Genomic DNA, 18,652 nt, shown 5'->3' with positions numbered 1-18,652 from the left:
CAGTATAGGGGAGACAAGGGATTTGTGGCACAACCTGACCAAAAGAAGGGATCTGTTGAAAGGGTACATTCTGAGGCATCAAGGGACCAATAGTTTAGTATTGAAGGGAAGAGTGGATGGAGAGCAAGAGATGAATACCGTAAACAGAGTCAGAGAAATGTGGGTTATTCGGAGATGAAGAGGGTAGCGTAAGATAAGGTAACATGGAGAGCTGCATCAAATCAATCTTCGGACTGAAGACCACAACAATTAATCTTATTAACGGACTACGCCAGTTTGTTTTCTTTCTTTGCAACTTGCCTCATAACTATTCTGACTGTATAGGCAAAAGGCAGTGCAAATTATATACAAAAATTAAATTTAAATCCTTTTTAATTTTTATTAAGAGGAATTTTGTTATTTCATTACATTCGGGTTTGGATTAATTGTGTCATACAACTACACACTAAAATCTATCTATATATATTGCATTCTACTGTCTACGCCAGCCCCGGTGGCCAAGCAGTTCTAGGCGCTTCAGCCTGGAACCGCGCGACTGCTACGGTCACAGGTTCGAATCCTGCCTCGGGCATGGATGTGTGTGATGTCCTTAGGTTAGTTAGGTTTGAGTAGTTCTAAGTTCTAAGGGACTGATGACCTCAGATGATAAGTCCCATAGTGCTCAGAACCATTTGAACCAATATTCTGTCTACTCCTCTGCTGTAACTTCCTCCTAATGCTTTATATGTTATGACTGTGTTTCTGTATGTTTACTACTACAGTGCAACTTGCTGGTAGTTCGTACCATCTTTGCTTTGACATGTGACCCTCAGTCTCCTTTCAACTGTTTTGCAAATACGAACTTCAACAGTCGGTGCAATATGCACATTATTTTATGAAAGTCTTGTGTTAGTACTGACTGGCTGATGTATAAGTTTCTACATGTTCCTGGAATGATGTATCACGACTTGTCATCTAATGGAGGTGTACTGAGATGTATTTGCTTAAGGTGGTGTGTATCCATTCTGTGAAAAAAATTTTACTATATGTTATTGTATCTCACCTGCCTAGGACTGTAATTTGTGATCTGTATGGTTTACAGACACGATCATGGCAACTTAAATTTGCAGAAACCGGTCAAAAAAAGAAAATTGAAGTTAGTGATCTTGGCTGCTGAAGTTTTACCTTTCTGTTTCATATAGCTCTAAATGGTCCCCACACTTGAATTATGTTTAGCATATATAAACATCCTCAATATTTTTCACACACGATTTGATTTGCGCTTATTAATGATAATACAAGATGTTTGAAGGAAAAACACATGTATTCGAATCTTGAAGCGTGAAATTTATTTACAAAAAGGATAGATACATGCATAGAGCGCTTCGCATTACAAAATAAATAAAAGCAGAGCAGTTGAGCATGTGACGAGAGAGAAATCAGTATCCATCGCCGTATCCAGAGCCGTTAAACGTGCTATCTGCGACGTTTGGTGTCACAGCAGCGCACTGGCGACTACGTTCCGATCGCTACTGTGACGACTCCCGACGACTTCGGAGGCTCCTGTCCAAGTTGGATTGAGGCTGCTGGGACGCAGGATACCTAGCGTGTGACGTCCACGAACCACCTGGCGGAGCCTACGGAGTCCTCTGCCGCAGAAGGCGTTGCCGTGCCGTGGGCGGCACGCCTAGTACTTCTTCAGGTACTGGAGCGCGGGGGCGGCGGCCACCACTTTGCCGACGCCGACCACCGGCTTGGCGACGGCGACGGCGCCCGTGTCGCGGTGTACCACCGCGTTGAAGCCGTTCACCGGGTCAGCCTGGTACTCCACCGTGCGTCTGGAGCCGTCGGGCTCCACCAGCGAGTAAACGCCTGCAGGATGAACGGGGCGTCAGTACTCCATCAGTCCGTGTGCAGCAAATAGAGGTACGGCAGCTGGGTTCGCGAGTCGTAAGGACTACATGCTCATAACGGCCATCATATTCAGCCTTCATTTCAGGCTCTCTGTATTGAACCAGACTGCTAAGACCGACGTATGTCGTAGGGTGTCCTTTTCCCACAGAGATATCCGTGTGCGCCTCTCGCATCGATCACGGTTTTCACAAGTCACTGTCTCTACATCTACGTGGATACTGTGCAAATCACGTTTAAGTGCCTGGCAGAGGGTTCATCGAATCACCTTCACAATTCTCTATTATTCCAATCTCGTACAGCGATCGGAAAGAATGAACACATACCTTTCCGTACGAGCTCTGATTTCCCTTATTTTTTTCGTGGTGATCGTTCCGCCCTATGTAAGTCGGTGCCAACAAAATGTTTTCGCATTCGGAGAAGACATTTGGTGATGGGAATTTCGAGAGAAGATTCCGTCTCAACGAAGAACGCCTTTCTTTTAATGATTTTCACCTTAAATCCGGTATCGTTTCTATGACACTCTCTCCCATATTTCGTAATAACACAAAACGTGCTGCCTTTCTTTGAACTTTTTCGATGTACTCCGTCAGTCCTACCAGGCAAGGATCCCACACCGCCCAGCAATGTGCTAAAAGAGGACGGACAAGCGTAGTGTAGGCAGTGTCCTTAGTAGGTCTGTCACATTTTGTAAGTGTCCTGCGAATGAAACGCAGCCTTTGGCTAACCTTCCCTCAACATTTTATATGTGTCCTTTTCAATTTAAGTTGTTCGTAATTGTGATACCTAGGTGTTTAGTTGAATTTACTGCTTTTAGATTAGACTGATTTGTCGTGTAACTGAAGATTAACGAGTCCCTTTTGGCACTCATGTGGATGACCACTGCCACTTTTCGCACCATTCAGATGTTTTTTTTTTTCTAAATCATTTTGCAGTTTGTTTTGATCTTATGATGACTTTATTAGTCGATAAATGACAGCGTCATCTGCAAACAATCGAAGACGGCTGTTGAGATTGTCTCCCAAATCGTCTATATAGATAAGGAACAGCAAAGGGCCTGTAACGCTACCTTGGGGAACGCCTGAAATCACTTCTGTTTTACTCGATGACTTTCCGTCAGTTACTACGAACTGTGACCTCTCTGAGAGGGAATCGCAAGTCCAGTCACTTTCCGTTACAGCACAGGGAATGCTTCGATAAAAAATTTTGTCAGTGAAACCAACAAGTGTAGCAGCGGGTTTCAGTATTCAGGGTAAAAATTGGAACGTATCTCTTTCTAAACGAAATGAAGTACGTGACACTCGATAGACCACTCAGTATCCACCATAGAGTTTTTAATACTTCTCTTCACCGATGGTTCTTGACAGCCAATTGAGACATAAGACTCTATAGTTTTATAGCCACCGCGATGTCCACACAAACTTAAAAGTTAGGGGTACTAAAACTAAAACGTTAGCGTATCATGTAGCTCGAGATAATATCACAGTTTATTTCGTATGACATGTATCTAGGAGTACTACATATTCATTATGTCATTAGAGGTTCGTTAAATACTGAACGGAGAGATTTCGAAGCAATTCTTAAAGTACATTAAATGTTGACGGAAGACACATATTTGTCAGATTTTCTCTTACGCACATCTTTAGTCCACAACCGTGTTTCTGTCATTCTGGAAACTCAGCCACTGTATTCGACTCAAAGCAAGTTCACTGTAAGTTGTCATCTTTTCTAAGTCACTGCGTGAAAATTCCCAATTAAAATGCTGAACATAGTTCGTTCTGCTTCCGCTAGTAGAAAAAGTTCATTTAATGGTGATCACCTGAACGAAGACTCGCTAAGGCATTCTCTCCCTGGATACTGATTACATTTGTCCCAGAACGGAATTGAAATTAGTGGAAAAATAAGTATGTTATATGGTCAGATAACCGGTTAAACTTACAAGGGTCTCGAAAATTCATCACTGTCGCACCATAATGAGTGGCTAAAAAGGAAAGTGTATGCTGTACAACACGTTGCGCAAGTGTATAATTAAGATTAGAAGAACAATTAGCTAATAAATAATTGTATATTTAACCAAGATTTCACTATTCAGCATCCAGAAAAGGACTGATAACTGTTTTACGAAATACCACAGTTTTAACGGTACATAGAAGAGCGTTCCTTTAGAGAAATCAGAGTTCTGTCATTTTTCTTTCGACAACAGAAATTATAAGCCTCAACTATGACAGTATCTAATTAAGTCGTAGCGCATTATCCTTACAATATTCCAACAATACAATTATAATTATATTTTTTTAAAAGTCTTACAACGTTATGCATGTTTTACGATCTGACGAAAAAAAAACTAAAGCTCTCATAATCTCATTGTCAACTCAATCTCACGCGACCGAATTTCTGAATTATCCACTATGATATACAATCGCTACAGGAAAAGACGAATATTCCTTCGAAAATTCCTCATAGATGACGGAAGGAACTATCACGCTTACGACACGGATTACCCAGACGTGTTCCTTTTGCTGTGGAACAGTTTGTTGTAGACCTTATTAATAGAGGAAATAAATTTCATGTATGAGTCTGCGATCATTATGAATATTTTGTGAACAATGCCGCATACATCGCGAAATAAAATTCTTTACTTATATTAGGCCGTTTCAGCTACTGCCATCATCAGGTATCAGAAACTTAGAACTTGCAAAACAAGTTCCAGTGTCAGTATTAAAAGCTATATACGAATGGGGGTGTCAACTAACAATTAAATCGACGCCACGATTAGACATAGGTTTTAACAATGACCCTTTTTGGTATCAAATGATTGCGAGTAATATAAATAAAGAAATGTATTAAGCGACCTATCGGCTTCATTGACAAAGTGTTGTAAGACTACAGCAAGGTGACTTGATAAGTGATTCTGCCAGACTGGTATTAGCGAGTGGCAAATGACTGAGTCGATAAATTTGAAGTTACGAGTGCAGTGAGGGGAAATTTCGGTTAGCCTGAGTACAAGGCGGTCCAGAGTTGGTTGTTCAAGTGTACGAGTTTCAGGTAAGGTGACGACTACCTGTAGCATTCGGTAACAGCCTCAGGGCAGTCGAGCAGAGTTATATAATATTTCTAGTGGAGGCTAATTTCATACCTTCTTCACACTCCACCAGTGGCAACCTGCTCACGCCTTCGTCATGGAGAAGGTTGTAACTTAGAGTGAAGAAAGCAGGAGCTGATCCTCACCTTGTACGACGTCACCGTCGCGGGTCTCCTGCTGGGACTTGGTGTCTCCGGTGATGGCGTCCTGCACGTCGTACGAGAAGCTGTACTGTGGGTGCGGGTCGAAGTCTGCGCTCTCCGCCGCAGCTGCTACAACCTGTGCCGATACAGCAAACCGTCGTCACTACATAAACTTCCCTTGGAAAACCACCAGCTAGACGTAGCATCTTAACGAGTGTGAGACGGAGCCATATCTGAATTTCTACGCGGTGACTGAGGCATCATTTGGAAGTTTCAAATATGTGCACAAGGGAAAACACAATCCATTCCTAAATCTGTACGTCATTCTGTTATAGTCAGATCACAGTTTCCCTGAAACATTTCAGACGAGTTTTGGGACTAAACAGTCAACCAAGAACTAAATTATCTGATATCTCCACGCAAACTGATTTCGTAATCTTACTAGTGAAGGACGGTAAGATTGCTTTCTCAGTCCACTTTGAGATGCTAGGCAACAGATTTATGCTGTTTCAAAAGTATTGATTAAACTCAGTTTTAGTATTTATTAAGAATCCGCAAAACCCATATTTTCAAGCTTTATCTACACATGTGTCAGTTGCGCACTTGGTATTCATAGATTTGGGGAAGGTGTTTTCAATTGCCAGTGGATTTCTATTCAATTCTTTCTATCTTGAAAATAAAGAACATTCAAAACCAAGAGTGAGATATGCTAACAATGGGGCTGACTGGATCTCTACTGGTAAAGAAATGTCGTGTGACTAGGGCCTCTCGTCGGGTAGGCTGTTCAGTGGGTGCAAATCTTTCGATTTGACGCCACTTTGGTGCTTTGCGCGTCGATGGGGATAAAATGACGATCATTAGGACAACACAACACCCAGTTCCTGAGCGGAAAAAATCTCCTACCCAGCCGGCAATCGAACCCGGACCCGTAGGACTGACATTCTGTCGCCCTGACCACTCAGTTACCGTGGGCGGGCACTTCTATGTTGTCCGCTCAAAATGAATGTGGCTGAACTGTTATTTGCATCGCTGTTGTCGTTACCATGCGTAACGGTGGGTCAGCATTACTACAGCTTCGCTCAAAGCCGCCACCACTTGCGTTGCCCTTCTGCTCCTTTCCGAAACACACGACGAGAGCAATACAATCTGTTCTCAGTTGAATTGAAATATCTATTCTCAAAATTTAACAATAGAATTTGTCGAAAAAAATTGTTTTCAGTCAGAACATTTGTGAGATATGGTCGTAAACTGTTAAATCACTCCTCTAACAAATATACTTAATTATTTTTTGTTGGTTTGCAGAATATGTCTGCAGCCCTGGTTCACTTTGAAATCCCCGCTGTACAGTACCGCAGCACGCCGCTAGAGATAACAAAACATGAGATTTTCTCTCTGTCAGATTAAAACTCTGTGCCAGATCGAGACTCGAAGTTGGCACCTTTGCCTACCCAAGCACGACCCACGACTTGTCCTGACAGCTTCAATTCTGCCAGAGCACTTTTCAAGAAAGGCAAAGGTCTCGAGTTCGAGTCTCGGTCTGGCACACAGTTTTAATCTACCAGAACGTTTCAAAACAAATTGGTGTATTCCATTGGTAAGTGCAGATGTTGTTGCTGTGGTCTTCAGTCCGTGGAGCTCTCCATGTTACTCTATCTTGTGCAATCCTGTTCATCTCGGAATAACCACTGCAACCTACATCCTTGTGAATCTGCTAACTGTTTTCTTCTCTTGGTCTTCCTCTATGGTTTTTACCTCCACCCTGCCACACACACTTGTTTTCACTATTAGAACCGTATTTTTGGTGAACCCTTGATGTCTAGGAATGTGTCCTATTAAGTGAACCCTTCTTCTAGTCAGGCTGTGAAAGAAATTTCTTTTCTCCCCAGTTGTATTCAGTACCTCCTTATTAGTTATGCGATCAACGTATCTAATGTTGACCATTTTTCTGAAGCAGCACATTTCAAACTTCCAGTCTCTACTCTTTATCGTCCATGTTTCGCTTCGATACAAGGCTACCTCCCTTACAAAAACTTTGACAAAATACTTCCTGACGTGTAATGTACGTATATTCGATACTAGCAAATTCCTCTTCTTCAGAAACGTTTTTCTTGCCATTGCCAGTTTCCATTTACATCCTCTCTACTTCGGCCATCATTAGAAATTCTGCTGCTCCAACAGCAAAACTCGACGATATTTTCAAGTGCTTCATTTCCTAACCTAATTTCCCCAACATCATATGATTGAATTCAACAACATTCCATTATCGTCGTTTTCTTTTTTGTTGATGTCCTTTCAGGACACTGTCTTTCCCGTTCAACTGCTCTTCTAAGACCTTTGCTGTCTCTGACAAAATTACGAAGTCGTTGTAAAACTTCGAAGTTTTATTTTTGTCTCCCCGAGCTTTATGCCTTATTCCAAATTTTTCTTTTCTTTTCTTTGCTGCTTGCTCATGGTACAGATCGAATAACAACGAGGATAGAATACAATGCTGTCTCACTCCCTCCTGAACCACTGCTTCGTTTTCATGTCCTTCGACTTCTATAACTGCCGTCTGGTTTTTGCACAAATTGTAAGTAGTCTTTCACTCCCTGTATCTTACCCTTGCTACCTTGAGAATCTCAAAGAGAGTATTCCGGTCAAAATTGTCAAAAGATTAGCTGCATTATTTTGTTTTTGCTCCAATAGCGGCGCACGGCATTACTGTGGCGCCGCAACCTCAGTGTTTACCCAGACTCTAGACTTGTACATACAAATTTTAAAAAAATTGTAATTGCATAAATCTATTTTTTCGAGGTTATAATTAAAAGTTTATGGCTGCTGCTCGTATAGCGTACACAGTTATTGGTTTATCTTATCAACGCACTCGGTGCAGGATGGCCACTTCTTACTAACAAGGGAACCTGCCCATCCCACCCCCCTCAGATTTGGTTGTAAGTTTGCACAGTGGATAGGCCTTGAAAAACTGAACACAGATTAATCGATAAAACAGTAAGAAGTTGTGTGGAACTATCAAAAAAATAAGCAAAATATACAAACTGAGTAGACCATCTGCAAGATAACCAACATCAAGAGTAACGTGAGTTTAGGCGCACCGTGGTCCCCTGGATAGCGTCAGCAGCTGCGGAAAGAGAGGTCCTTAGTTCAAGACTTCCCGCCAGTCAATAGTTTTTTATTTTCAGATAATTATTATATGTCCGTTCGATGTGGTCACTTTTTGGGAGTGATTATCAAATCCACAAGAAAACCTAAATCGGGCAAGGTAGAAGAATCTTTTTACCCATTCGCCAAGTGTACAAGTTAAGTGGGTCGACAACATATTCCTGTCATGTGACGCACAGCCGTCAGCAGTGTCGTATAGAATATATCAGACGTGTTTTCCTGTGGAGAAATCGGTTGACCTATGACCTTACGATCAAATGTTTTCGGTTCCCATTGGAGAGGTACGTTATTTCGTGTACTGATCGCACGGTTTTGCGGTGCGGTCGCAAAACACAGACACTAAACTTATTACAGTGAACAAAGACATCAATGAACGAACGGACAGATCATAACTTTGCTAAGTTTACACTGGAGGGAAGACTTGAACCAGGGACCTCTCGTGCCACAGCTGCTCACGCTAACCACGGGACCACGGCATTCGTTAGCTCATATTCTCCTTGATGTTGCCTATGTTGCCCATGGACTACTCAGTTTGCTTATTTCTTATTTTTTCCATAGTTCCACGCAACTTCTTCCTGTTTTCTCGATTGATGTTTCTTCAGTTTTTCAAGGCCTATCCACTGTGCCTACTTACAAGTAAATGTGAGGGGGGTGCAATGGGGAGTTTCCCTTGTAAGTATTTCTTGCTGCGGTTGGTATGTGTGTGGTACACAATAGAGCAGGAGGACATGTGCTGTACCTTTCCGGCCGCAACGACTGGAGCCTTGGCGGCATAGGCGACGGGTGCCGAGGCTGCGTGCGTGGCGTAGGCTATGGGCGCCGCGACGTGCGTGGCGTAGGCGAGCGGCGCTCCGGCGTGCGTCGTGTAGGCCAGGGGTGCGCCGGCGTGCGTGGTGTACGTGATGGGGCCGGCGCCGTGGTAGGCTATGGGGCCCGGGTGGGCGGCGTAGGCGATGGGCCCGGGGTGCGCCGCCAGCGCGACGGGCGCCGCCGCGTGGTACGTCACCGCCGGCGCCACCACGCCGGCGCGCGCCGCGCAAACCAGCGCCGCCAGCAGAACCGACAACTGGAAAGGAGCGGAACTAGAGTCACCACCAGGCACGACGCTACTCTAGCAACACAAGCGACTAGTTACCTCGAATTGTTTCTTAAACTATTTTCTTCTGTTACTCAATCAGAATTACGCTTGGTCTCTGTCATGTGACGGAATTCTCCTGGCGTTTATACGTGATGCAAATATAGTGCAGATATTTTTGAATGTGATACGTTAAAATGTACGCGCCTCGGTGTGGTGAGGTTTTTTTTTTTTTTTTACTTTGCACTTTTTTCCTGCGTGTAACAATCTTATCACAAACACGTCACAAGCTCTACGACCTGATGTTTTTTGCACAGCCATAACTGGGCCTCTATGTTGACTATTCTAATCAGAATAGACTAACCGTTTTGATTACATGCGTCCACACTTCATCATGTGGCCTGCTGTTCAAGGGAAAATAAGCATGCCTCTTGCAAAATGTACTTGGAGGAACTAACCAACCCAAAAACATACGACATGTAATAGCTATAATTATTAGCATTCAAATTTCGCTAATACTGATTTAATTTTGTTCAGTACACTATCCTGTCACCAATAGATATATCCAATTACATTTCTGTCTGTCTCTCTCTCTCTCTCTCCCTCTGTCTCTCTCTCTCTCTCTCTCTCTCTCTCTCTCTCTCTCTCTCTGTGTGTGTGTGTGTGCGTGTGTGTGTGTGTGTGTGTGTGTGTGTGTGTGTGTGTAAATTTGTGTATATATTATGTAAGTCTTGTATACGTACTATGACCGCTCAATCCAAAGAGATTAATCATAAAATCAGAGGAGTAGACAGCTGAAGGAAAGAGGAACATGGGAAAGAATACAGAGTAATGGTGTGAATTTTTCTGGACATCAAATGTATGAAAATGAAATGTATATTACTCTAACAGCTAGTGGACAAGACGGATAAAAGTGGAATAAAGAACGTGTCATTCTAACTGGTTAATGTTTTCGAGGTTTTGTAAGCGATTTACGAGCATATCTGACGTTCGAGCCTTAAACGATGGAAGAATGTGACTTTTACTGATTCATACCTGGCAATTATTGATTACTAAGCCACACTTCTGTTAAGATATATGATTCTAATTGCTTTTTGCACCTTTTCTGTTGAATAAAAGTTCGCGTTAATATAATTATATATCGAACGATTCAGTCAAACAAAACGAAAAATAGGCGATTTCAAACTGTAAATAGCTGTCCCAGCTCTATGTTTCCTTAACATGTGCTCATTTCAGGATAGCTGTTTCATTGAAGTCAGTTTGTCGCACTAGAGCGTCAATAATTCTGAAAGTGTGTGTTAAAATCAAGAAAAGTGATACACCTCTTAGCAATGTAAGTGAATGCAGTGATTGTGGCACCACTCTCCGCCTTCATACGCCACGAAGCAGGAGAGACCTTAGTGCATATATCTTTGCACATCAGGAAACAGTGACGATCGAAGCGGCCCAAAGAAACTGAGCCTCTCGGTCCAGCCAAGACTGACAGCAGCCCTTAGAAAGCATCTTGGGGCGTACAAATGAGCCGCATGTGAGGATTAAACTACCTTTCCAGTACTCGAGGATTCGCAAACAATCCATGTGCGATGTAACTACGGAAGTTTGATTGACTTCAGTATAAAAATATTCTCCTAGTTAGTGTAAATGTATTTAAAATGTAAAGTTAGCAATCAACTCGAATGTTGTTGCTTGTATTCCGTTCATTTTTAACCTTGTGTTTCAGCTTAGGTTTTTTTGTACGATAATACTCTGTGTAGGTTGAAATGGCTCTGAGAACTATGCGACTTAACAGCTGAGGTCATCAGTCCCACAGAAGTTAGAACTACTTAAACCTAACTAACCTAAGGACTCCAGACACATCCATTCCCGACGCAGGATTCGAAACTGCGACCGTACCAGTCGCGCGATTCCAGACTGAAGTGCCTAGAGCCGCACGGCCACCTAAATTATTCTGCTTTGCAATCCGAGGCCACTTGCAATACTGATCGAAACGTTGGTTGATAATTTTATACTCTGGTGCAGCCTACAAGCCAGAAGTAACTTATAGAAACTGCTTGCAACCGCCAAATGATGCAAACTTACAAATATAGAAAGAAATGCACAACTTAAAGATTCGTGAGTCCAACGTTACCATACTTCGTTTTCTACATACGAACTACTCAGCTGAGCAGACGAATTTAAATAAAATTTTAAATCTCGATAATTTTTTTTCGTGTTCCCATTTTGGTGAAATAAAGCCTACGTGTTACCCTAAGCTACGCTCAAGTTACCTGTGGAGACTTTATGAAAATTTGTTTGGTAGTTTTGGAGGGAAGCGCGTTTTAACAAACAGACAGATGCGACTGTTTTACTGTTTCATTGTTTTAATGAAATAATAATCAACCAGATGCATAAAAGAAATTTAATTTCCTTACCAGTTTTGGGCACTTAGTGCCCTTTTCTAGAATGTTGTACCTCTCACATTAATGTCCTCTGAAGAAGCGCGCTAAGTGCTCGAAACCGGTAAAGAAATTAAATATCTTTTATGCAACCGGTTGCTTATAATTTCATTCTTCATGACTCGAGTTGTGAGTATGGATAAAATGGTAAGTTTTATTGTTGGTATAGAAGATAGTATGCCAAATTCATGGGAAGGTTATGGGACATGAGCTTTTGTCAGCTGCTGAAGCCCATGTGGTTGAGTTTCTCTCAGTGCAGTCCTGGTACAAATGGGTTACTTAGGTCCTGATACAAATGGGTTGTTATGTCCCACATTCAAACTGACTAGCGGTAGTTTCCCAATCGCTCCGTCGGTTCTGCAGAGGAGACGTACCGTCCTTTGATCGGACACGTGTGGCCGTCCACTGAGGTGGTCTACGTGTGCGAAAACAAGATCCACCCTAGGGAAAGTTAACTTAGGACGTCCCACCGTGTTCACCACACATTTGTCTGTAACTGACCTCTCAGATATAGAGTCTAAACTAGCACCGCACCAACTACTTCATTCAGGTTGAATACACCACACCTTCAATGGAACTACCCTTTCGATGGCTGCCTAGTTTACATTGAATAAGAAGTTGTTCCAGAAATCTTCGTTATACTTTGCAATGAAAGTAGCTAGAAAGATTGGCATTCTTCAAGCCTCCGAATTTAACTCTACTGATACCATGTGTGAATTCAGCATCCCATAGCAACTTCTGACGCATGATATATTGACGATGGTGAGATACATTAGTTCTCAATACACAGCACATATTTCTGTTGGTTTACACAATACTCACAAAACACCCAACGTTTTGCTTTGGGAAATATATCCGCCCACGTTCGTCGCAACACTTTTGACTCGATGTCCAAAGTCACTCGAGATACACTGGGTGACAGATGAAACTAACATTCTGGTTTTAGAAAACAGTCTTTTTTCGTGTAATCACTAACAACGCAGCTCCTAACCTTATTTTCTATTTGAATAAGGCAATGACTTCAGCGAAGTCACCTCGTAAATGCCAACATTTACAATCTGTGACTGTTTAGTGACCACGTAATCAATCCAATAAAAATGTTGGATGTGATATTTGGAGTAGCCACCATAGCTTAGAAGTTGATTCTATCGATGGAGGAACATCTCATGTAGAACAATGAGCCTTTAAACACTAAAATAAAAACGCCAGAGTAGTCCTTTATACTATGTGACAATACATGAGACAGACGTCTCTTGGGCGTGTACAACGCTACTTTAATATGGCTCTAACAGAGGTGACGAGTAAGCACCAATTCTCCTCGCTGAATTTCTGGAAGTGAAAACAAAAATACATCTGAAGTTAATTTTATCTATCGGCTGTCTTAGATGTTCCAGTGCATTTTGCTGTGTAACACTGCTATACAAGTTCTGTCATAGCAACAAAGTGCGCTCATTAGTAGGCAGTGAACGTATTGGGTAGGACCAAATACGTTTCGAGTAACACAGTCAAAGCCAGGGCAAAGAATGGTACAAGCCAGATTTAGATGGAATCATACAGCGGACATTAATGTACTTGCCCTGAAGAATGGCGGATTAGCATATAATGGAAACCTGTGTTCCTCGGGCGGTGGGGCGGACGCATATGGCGCATAACTCGTGCATGTCCACTAGGAATTCTGATGTGCTGTAAAAACATCACGGCCAAAAATCACTCAAGGTCGCGTCATCAAGTCTACATTGTCCTTCCAGAGGTCCTTGCCCCTCGAAGGCTTAACAGAACAGCTAAGAAATAGCATCCACCTAGGCGATTTTCAAAGCAACTTCTGGGCTGGAAGTATGGTTTTCCTCCAAAATGAACAAAGATAATAAAACTGTTCACCTCAGTTTTAGTTCCTCAGCTGTCGTAATACCATCTGACAAAACAAGCACATTATTGACGAAACTTTCTAGATATGGCAGAAATTTTGAATCTTCAGCGGATTGTGCGCTGACGCTAAACTTCCTGCCTGGTTAAAACTATTTGCCGCACCAATACTCGAACTCGGGACCTTTACCTTTCTGGGTAAGTGCTCTACCGATCTTTCCTTTTTCATTTTATCCGCCACTGTTATCATCATTTGGTCTGGATGAAATATTTAGGACTTAAGTTTGTTGGTGAATACTCCTCTGTTTTTTCTTAATTACAGAGGGAGCAAGCGCCTTAGCCGAACACTCTGAGCTACCGTTCTGGCACCGAGTGAGGAAACCAGCCCCCCCTCTCCCGCCCCTGTCCCCTTCTCGCCGGTATCTGATCTCTTACTTTGCAAACCTTACACACAAGCTTTCCTAACATACTTGCAACACTAGTACTCTCGCAACAATAGATATTACGCAGACATGGCTTAGCCAAAGCCTGGGGGATGTTTCAAGGATGAATTTTTCGCACTGCAGCAGAGTATGCGCAGATATGAAAATTAGTCGCAAATTAAAACTGTGTAGAGACTCGAAATCGGAACTTTTGCCTTTCGCTGGCACTGCTCTAGCGACTGAGCTCCCCAAGCAGGGTTCAGGACCCTTTCAACTGTAATTCTACCAGAACATCGTCTTCTGACTTCCAAACATCACAGAAGCTCTCCTCCGAAACTTTCAGGACTAGCACTACGAAAGAAAGGATACTGCGGAGCGGAGTCATGCCTGAGCCACAGCCTGGGGGATGTATCCAGGTCCGCGAAAGGGGAAGGTCCTGGGTTAGAGTCTCGGTTCGGTACACAGGTTTAATCTGCCAGGAAGTTTCACTTCTAGATACGTATTCATCCAATCTCAACTTAACCATGAAACAAGTTATAAGGTAGTATTTATCAAACTCGGAGTGACTTCACTTGCTTTGAGTACCAAGTCCAGGAAATTCATACTCATTTAGTTTTCTGTAGTGGGTTTATGTGTACAGAAATCATTGTTATTGGTTCTACCTGTGGTTCAGACAACAAATAAAATTGGCGTACAGAGTTTTGGACATTGAGCTTTCCCACGATTTGAAATGACTAAGGAATCTCACACTTAACATTTTTTGGTTATAGAACAGTGCCGTTAGCAATTTTTCTTGACGTATCATGTAAGGAATTGTTTCTAACTACGGAACCCTTTGTACAACGCTTTTATTAATATATATGACGTCACAGGTCCCATTCTCATAACAATCTGACAAAAGAGTTAAAGAAAAAATTAACCAAATTATGCACTGTTCAAAGCCAAGATTGATGAAGCAACAGTCACTGTCCAGAAAATGTTGCAATCTATCTGAAGATCGCCTGCTGTATACGTTCAAAGTGGTGATTTTAAAATAAATGACATTTTGGATCGTTACTGTTGCTTCATAAGTAATCTAGTCATATGAGTCCCGATTTCAATTAGTAACAGCTGGTGGTCGGGTCCTAGTGTGGCGCAGACGCCACGAAGCCATGGACCCAGATTGTGAACAAGGCACTGTGCAAGCTGTTGGTGGCTCCATAATGGTGTGAGCTGTGTTTACATGGAATTGGCTGGGTCAGAATTCCAAACTGAACCGATCGTTGCCTGGAAATGGTTATCTACGGCTTCTTAGAAACCGTTTGCAGCCATTCGTGCACTTTATGTTCCCAAACGACAATGGAATTTTTATGGATGACAGTTGATCACCATCAGTTCCACGTCCGGCCATCCTGACTTAGGTTTTCCGTGATTTCCCTAAATCGCTCCAGGCAAATGCCGAGATGGTTCCTTTGAAAGGGCACGGCCGATTTCATTCCCGTCCTTCCCTAATCCGATGAGACCGAGGACCTCGCTGTTTGGTCTCTTCCCCCCAACACAACCCAGTCCCACTGCTGTTCGAGTCCTGGTCTTGGCACAAAATGTTAACTGATTACTTCGGCCTTTACCCTTTTCGAAGATAAAGTTGAGACTCAGTATATCTCGAGGAACATATAATTACATCTGATTTACTGATATAGTCATGTGTTCTTCCAACTGTAGTGCAGCACACACCATTTTCTATCCGTCAGCAATGTAGATGAACATACCGATATCACAATGGTGTTAGTGTGAGAGGCCGTTTGTAGTTCTGCTGTTTCACAGGGCTGGACTCACCTTGAGGAGCATCATGGCGAGTGTGGATGTGGAGGTGATCACCGAGGTGTGACGAACTGCAGTGTCACCGGCAGCCCGCCGGGGCCTTATATACTTAGCACGGGGAGCAACCGGGGCAGACGCCACGCCTCGGCGCTGCCGCGCGCTCGCATCATCAGTTGCTCAACGGGCAGAAAGAAAGCGAGCGGGCTAGAGGGCCGGGCCGGGCGAGCCCCGGGCGTGGCGGCGCGGCGATTGTCCCAGCAAGGTCGCGGCCCCTCCGTGGGCGAAGCGCCCGTCGCAGGTTCTCGCAACAGCAGCGGCGTCCTCCGAGTCACCGCACCGAGGCCTGCCCACCGGCGGGGTCATTTCACCGTACAGTAGGTACGACACCGCACTGACTCGTAAGATTAGTGGGCGAGACTGTTCATCACATTTACATCCCGCCAAGCATTTACCAATCTAGGAATCAGCATGGGTTTCGAAAAAGACGATCGTGTGAAACCCAGCTCGCACTATTCGTCCACGAGACTCTCAGGGCCATATACACGGGTTCCCAGGTTTCTTGACTTACGCGAGGCGTTCGATACAGTTCCTCACAGTCATTTAATGAAGTAAGAGCATATGGACAATCAGACCAATTTGTGATTGGTTGAAGAGTTCCTAGATAACAGAACGCAGCATGTCATTCTCAATGGAGAGAAGTCTTCCGAAGTATGAGCGATTTCAGGTGTGCCGCAGGGGAGTGTCGTACCACCGTTCCTATTCACAATATACATAAATGACCTTGTGGGTAACACCGGAATTTCACTTAAGCTTATTTCGGATGATGCTGTAGTATATCGAGAGGTATTAACGATGGAAAATTGTACTGAAACGCAGGAGGATCTGCAACGAATTGACGCATGGTAGAGGGAATGGCAATTGAATCTCAATGTAGACAAGTGTAATGTGCTGCGAATACATAGAAAGATAGTTCCCTTATCATTTAGCTACAGAATAGCAGGTCAGCAACTAGAAGCAGTTAATTCCATAAATTATCTGGGAGTACGCATTAGGAGTGATTTAATATGGAATGATCATATAAATTTGATTGTCGGTAAAGCAGATGCCAGACTGAGATTCGTTGGAAGAATCCTAAGGAAATGCAATCCGAAAACAAAAGAAGTAGGTTATAGTACGCTTGTTCGTTCGCCCACTGCTTGAATACTGCTCAGCAGTGTGGGATCCGTACCAGATAGGGTGGATAGAAGAGATAGAGAAGATCCAACGGAGAGCAGCGCGCTTCGTTACAGGATCATTTAGTAATCGCGAAAGCGTTACGGAGATGATAGATAAACTCCAGTGGAAGACTCTGCAGGAGAGACGCTCAGTAGCTCGGTACGGGCTTTTGTTAAAGTTTCGAGAACATACCTTCACCGAAGAGTCAAGCAGTATATTGCTCCCTCCTAAGTACATCTCGCGAAGAGACCATGAGGATAAAATCAGAGGGATTAGAGCCCACACAGAGGCATACCGACAATTCTTCTTTCCACTAACAATACGAGACTGAAATAGAAGGGAGAACCGATAGAGTTACTTGAGATACCCTCCTTCACACACCGTCAGGTGGCTTGACGAGTATGGATGTGGAACGGAAAAGTCACCATACTACTAATTCAGTGGATCAGTGTGCTCAAAGCTGCTAGGGTGACCAAACCACGTTCCTTCTCTTTCGCTTACAGTAGCCGTTAAAATTGTATGTTGAGTTGAAAACTGCGCAAACTGGGAAATTCGTTCTGTACCGTGGCGGAAGAAAGTAAAATCTCCGCTGCGAAATGAAAGATTAATTCAGGAAACTGTCCACAAGGCTGTAGCTGGGCCATTTCTCTGCACTTTCTTTTCATCCACAAGTACTCCAAGGTGTGCAGGAGAGCTTGTATGAAGTTTGAAAAGTAGTAAAGACTTATTGGCGGAAGGAAAACTGTGATCTGAAATGTCGTCGGATTTAAGACACACAAATGTATAGTAGCTAAGAAAACTATGCAAATTATAAAAAAAAAAAAACAGACGTAGTGCTAGAGTGTATTTTCGTTTTCAACTGTGTGTTGTTAATTCATGTTGCTTGTGATTAAGTGTGGTATCCGTAAACAGTGTGCCGGCCTCTGTGGCCGAGCGGTTCTAGGCGCTTCAGTCCGGAACCGCGCTGCTGCTACTGCGGTTGCAGGTTCGAATCCTGCCTCGGGCATGGATGTGTGTGATATCCTTAGGTTAGTTAGGTTTAAGTAGTTCTAAGTCTAGGGGACTGATGACCTGAGATGTTCAGTCCCATAGTGTTTAGAGCCATTTGAACCATTTTTTTCGTACACAGTGCCCAATGCCAAATAACAGACACTCCACTTCTTCCAATCCGACCGCGTAAGCGCAGACCAGATGTGGTCTGAATTCAAAGAAATAGTATAGACGGCAGTTTAATAAAATAATAAGCGATGGTACTTCTCCCCCACAGTACAGAAAACGAGTAAGCAAACAGAGGCAGAAGCAACAAAAAAAAAAAAAAAAAAAAAAAAAAAAAAAAAAAAAAAAAAAAAAACAAAAACAGGGCAAATCTAAAAGGAAACAAATCCCCGAGATTGGCGAAGTTTTACAGAAACTAGAAATTTAGCGTGAACTTCAAAAAATGGTTCAAATGGCTCTGAGCACTATGGGACTCAACAGCTGTGGTCATCAGTCCCCTAGAACTTAGAACTACTTAAACCTAACTAACCTAAGGACATCACACACATCCATGCCCGAGGCAGGATTCGAAC

At 43.1% G+C, this 18,652-nt stretch overlaps 1 protein-coding gene across 1 annotated transcript; it reads right to left on the bottom strand.

Moving 5' to 3' along the window:
- Window positions 1-1,305: 1,305 nt before the first annotated feature.
- LOC126284919 (cuticle protein 21-like) lies at window positions 1,306-15,962 on the bottom strand. Its single transcript, XM_049984183.1, has 4 exons — window positions 15,885-15,962; window positions 9,014-9,340; window positions 5,119-5,251; window positions 1,306-1,851 (listed from the first exon to the last, which is right to left on the bottom strand). Exons 1-4 carry the CDS (start codon window positions 15,897-15,899, stop codon window positions 1,667-1,669), a joined length of 660 nt encoding a protein of 219 aa, XP_049840140.1. The 5' UTR covers window positions 15,900-15,962; the 3' UTR covers window positions 1,306-1,666.
- Window positions 15,963-18,652: the final 2,690 nt, after the last annotated feature.

This window comes from Schistocerca gregaria, chromosome 8 (genome assembly GCF_023897955.1).
Source record: "Schistocerca gregaria isolate iqSchGreg1 chromosome 8, iqSchGreg1.2, whole genome shotgun sequence".
Lineage (NCBI taxonomy): Eukaryota > Metazoa > Arthropoda > Insecta > Orthoptera > Acrididae > Schistocerca > Schistocerca gregaria.
Note: the sequence above shows the minus strand (reverse complement) of the source record. Positions and strands in the feature narration are given on the sequence as shown.

Excerpts from the sequence above, each read along its gene's own strand:
- LOC126284919 (XM_049984183.1), bottom strand. Across the intron at positions 5,252-9,013 it reads CAGTCGTTGCGGCCGGAAAG|GTTGTAGCAGCTGCGGCGGA; the intron begins GTACAGCACATG and ends GTATCGGCACAG. Across the intron at positions 1,852-5,118 it reads CGACGGTGACGTCGTACAAG|GCGTTTACTCGCTGGTGGAG; the intron begins GTGAGGATCAGC and ends TTCATCCTGCAG.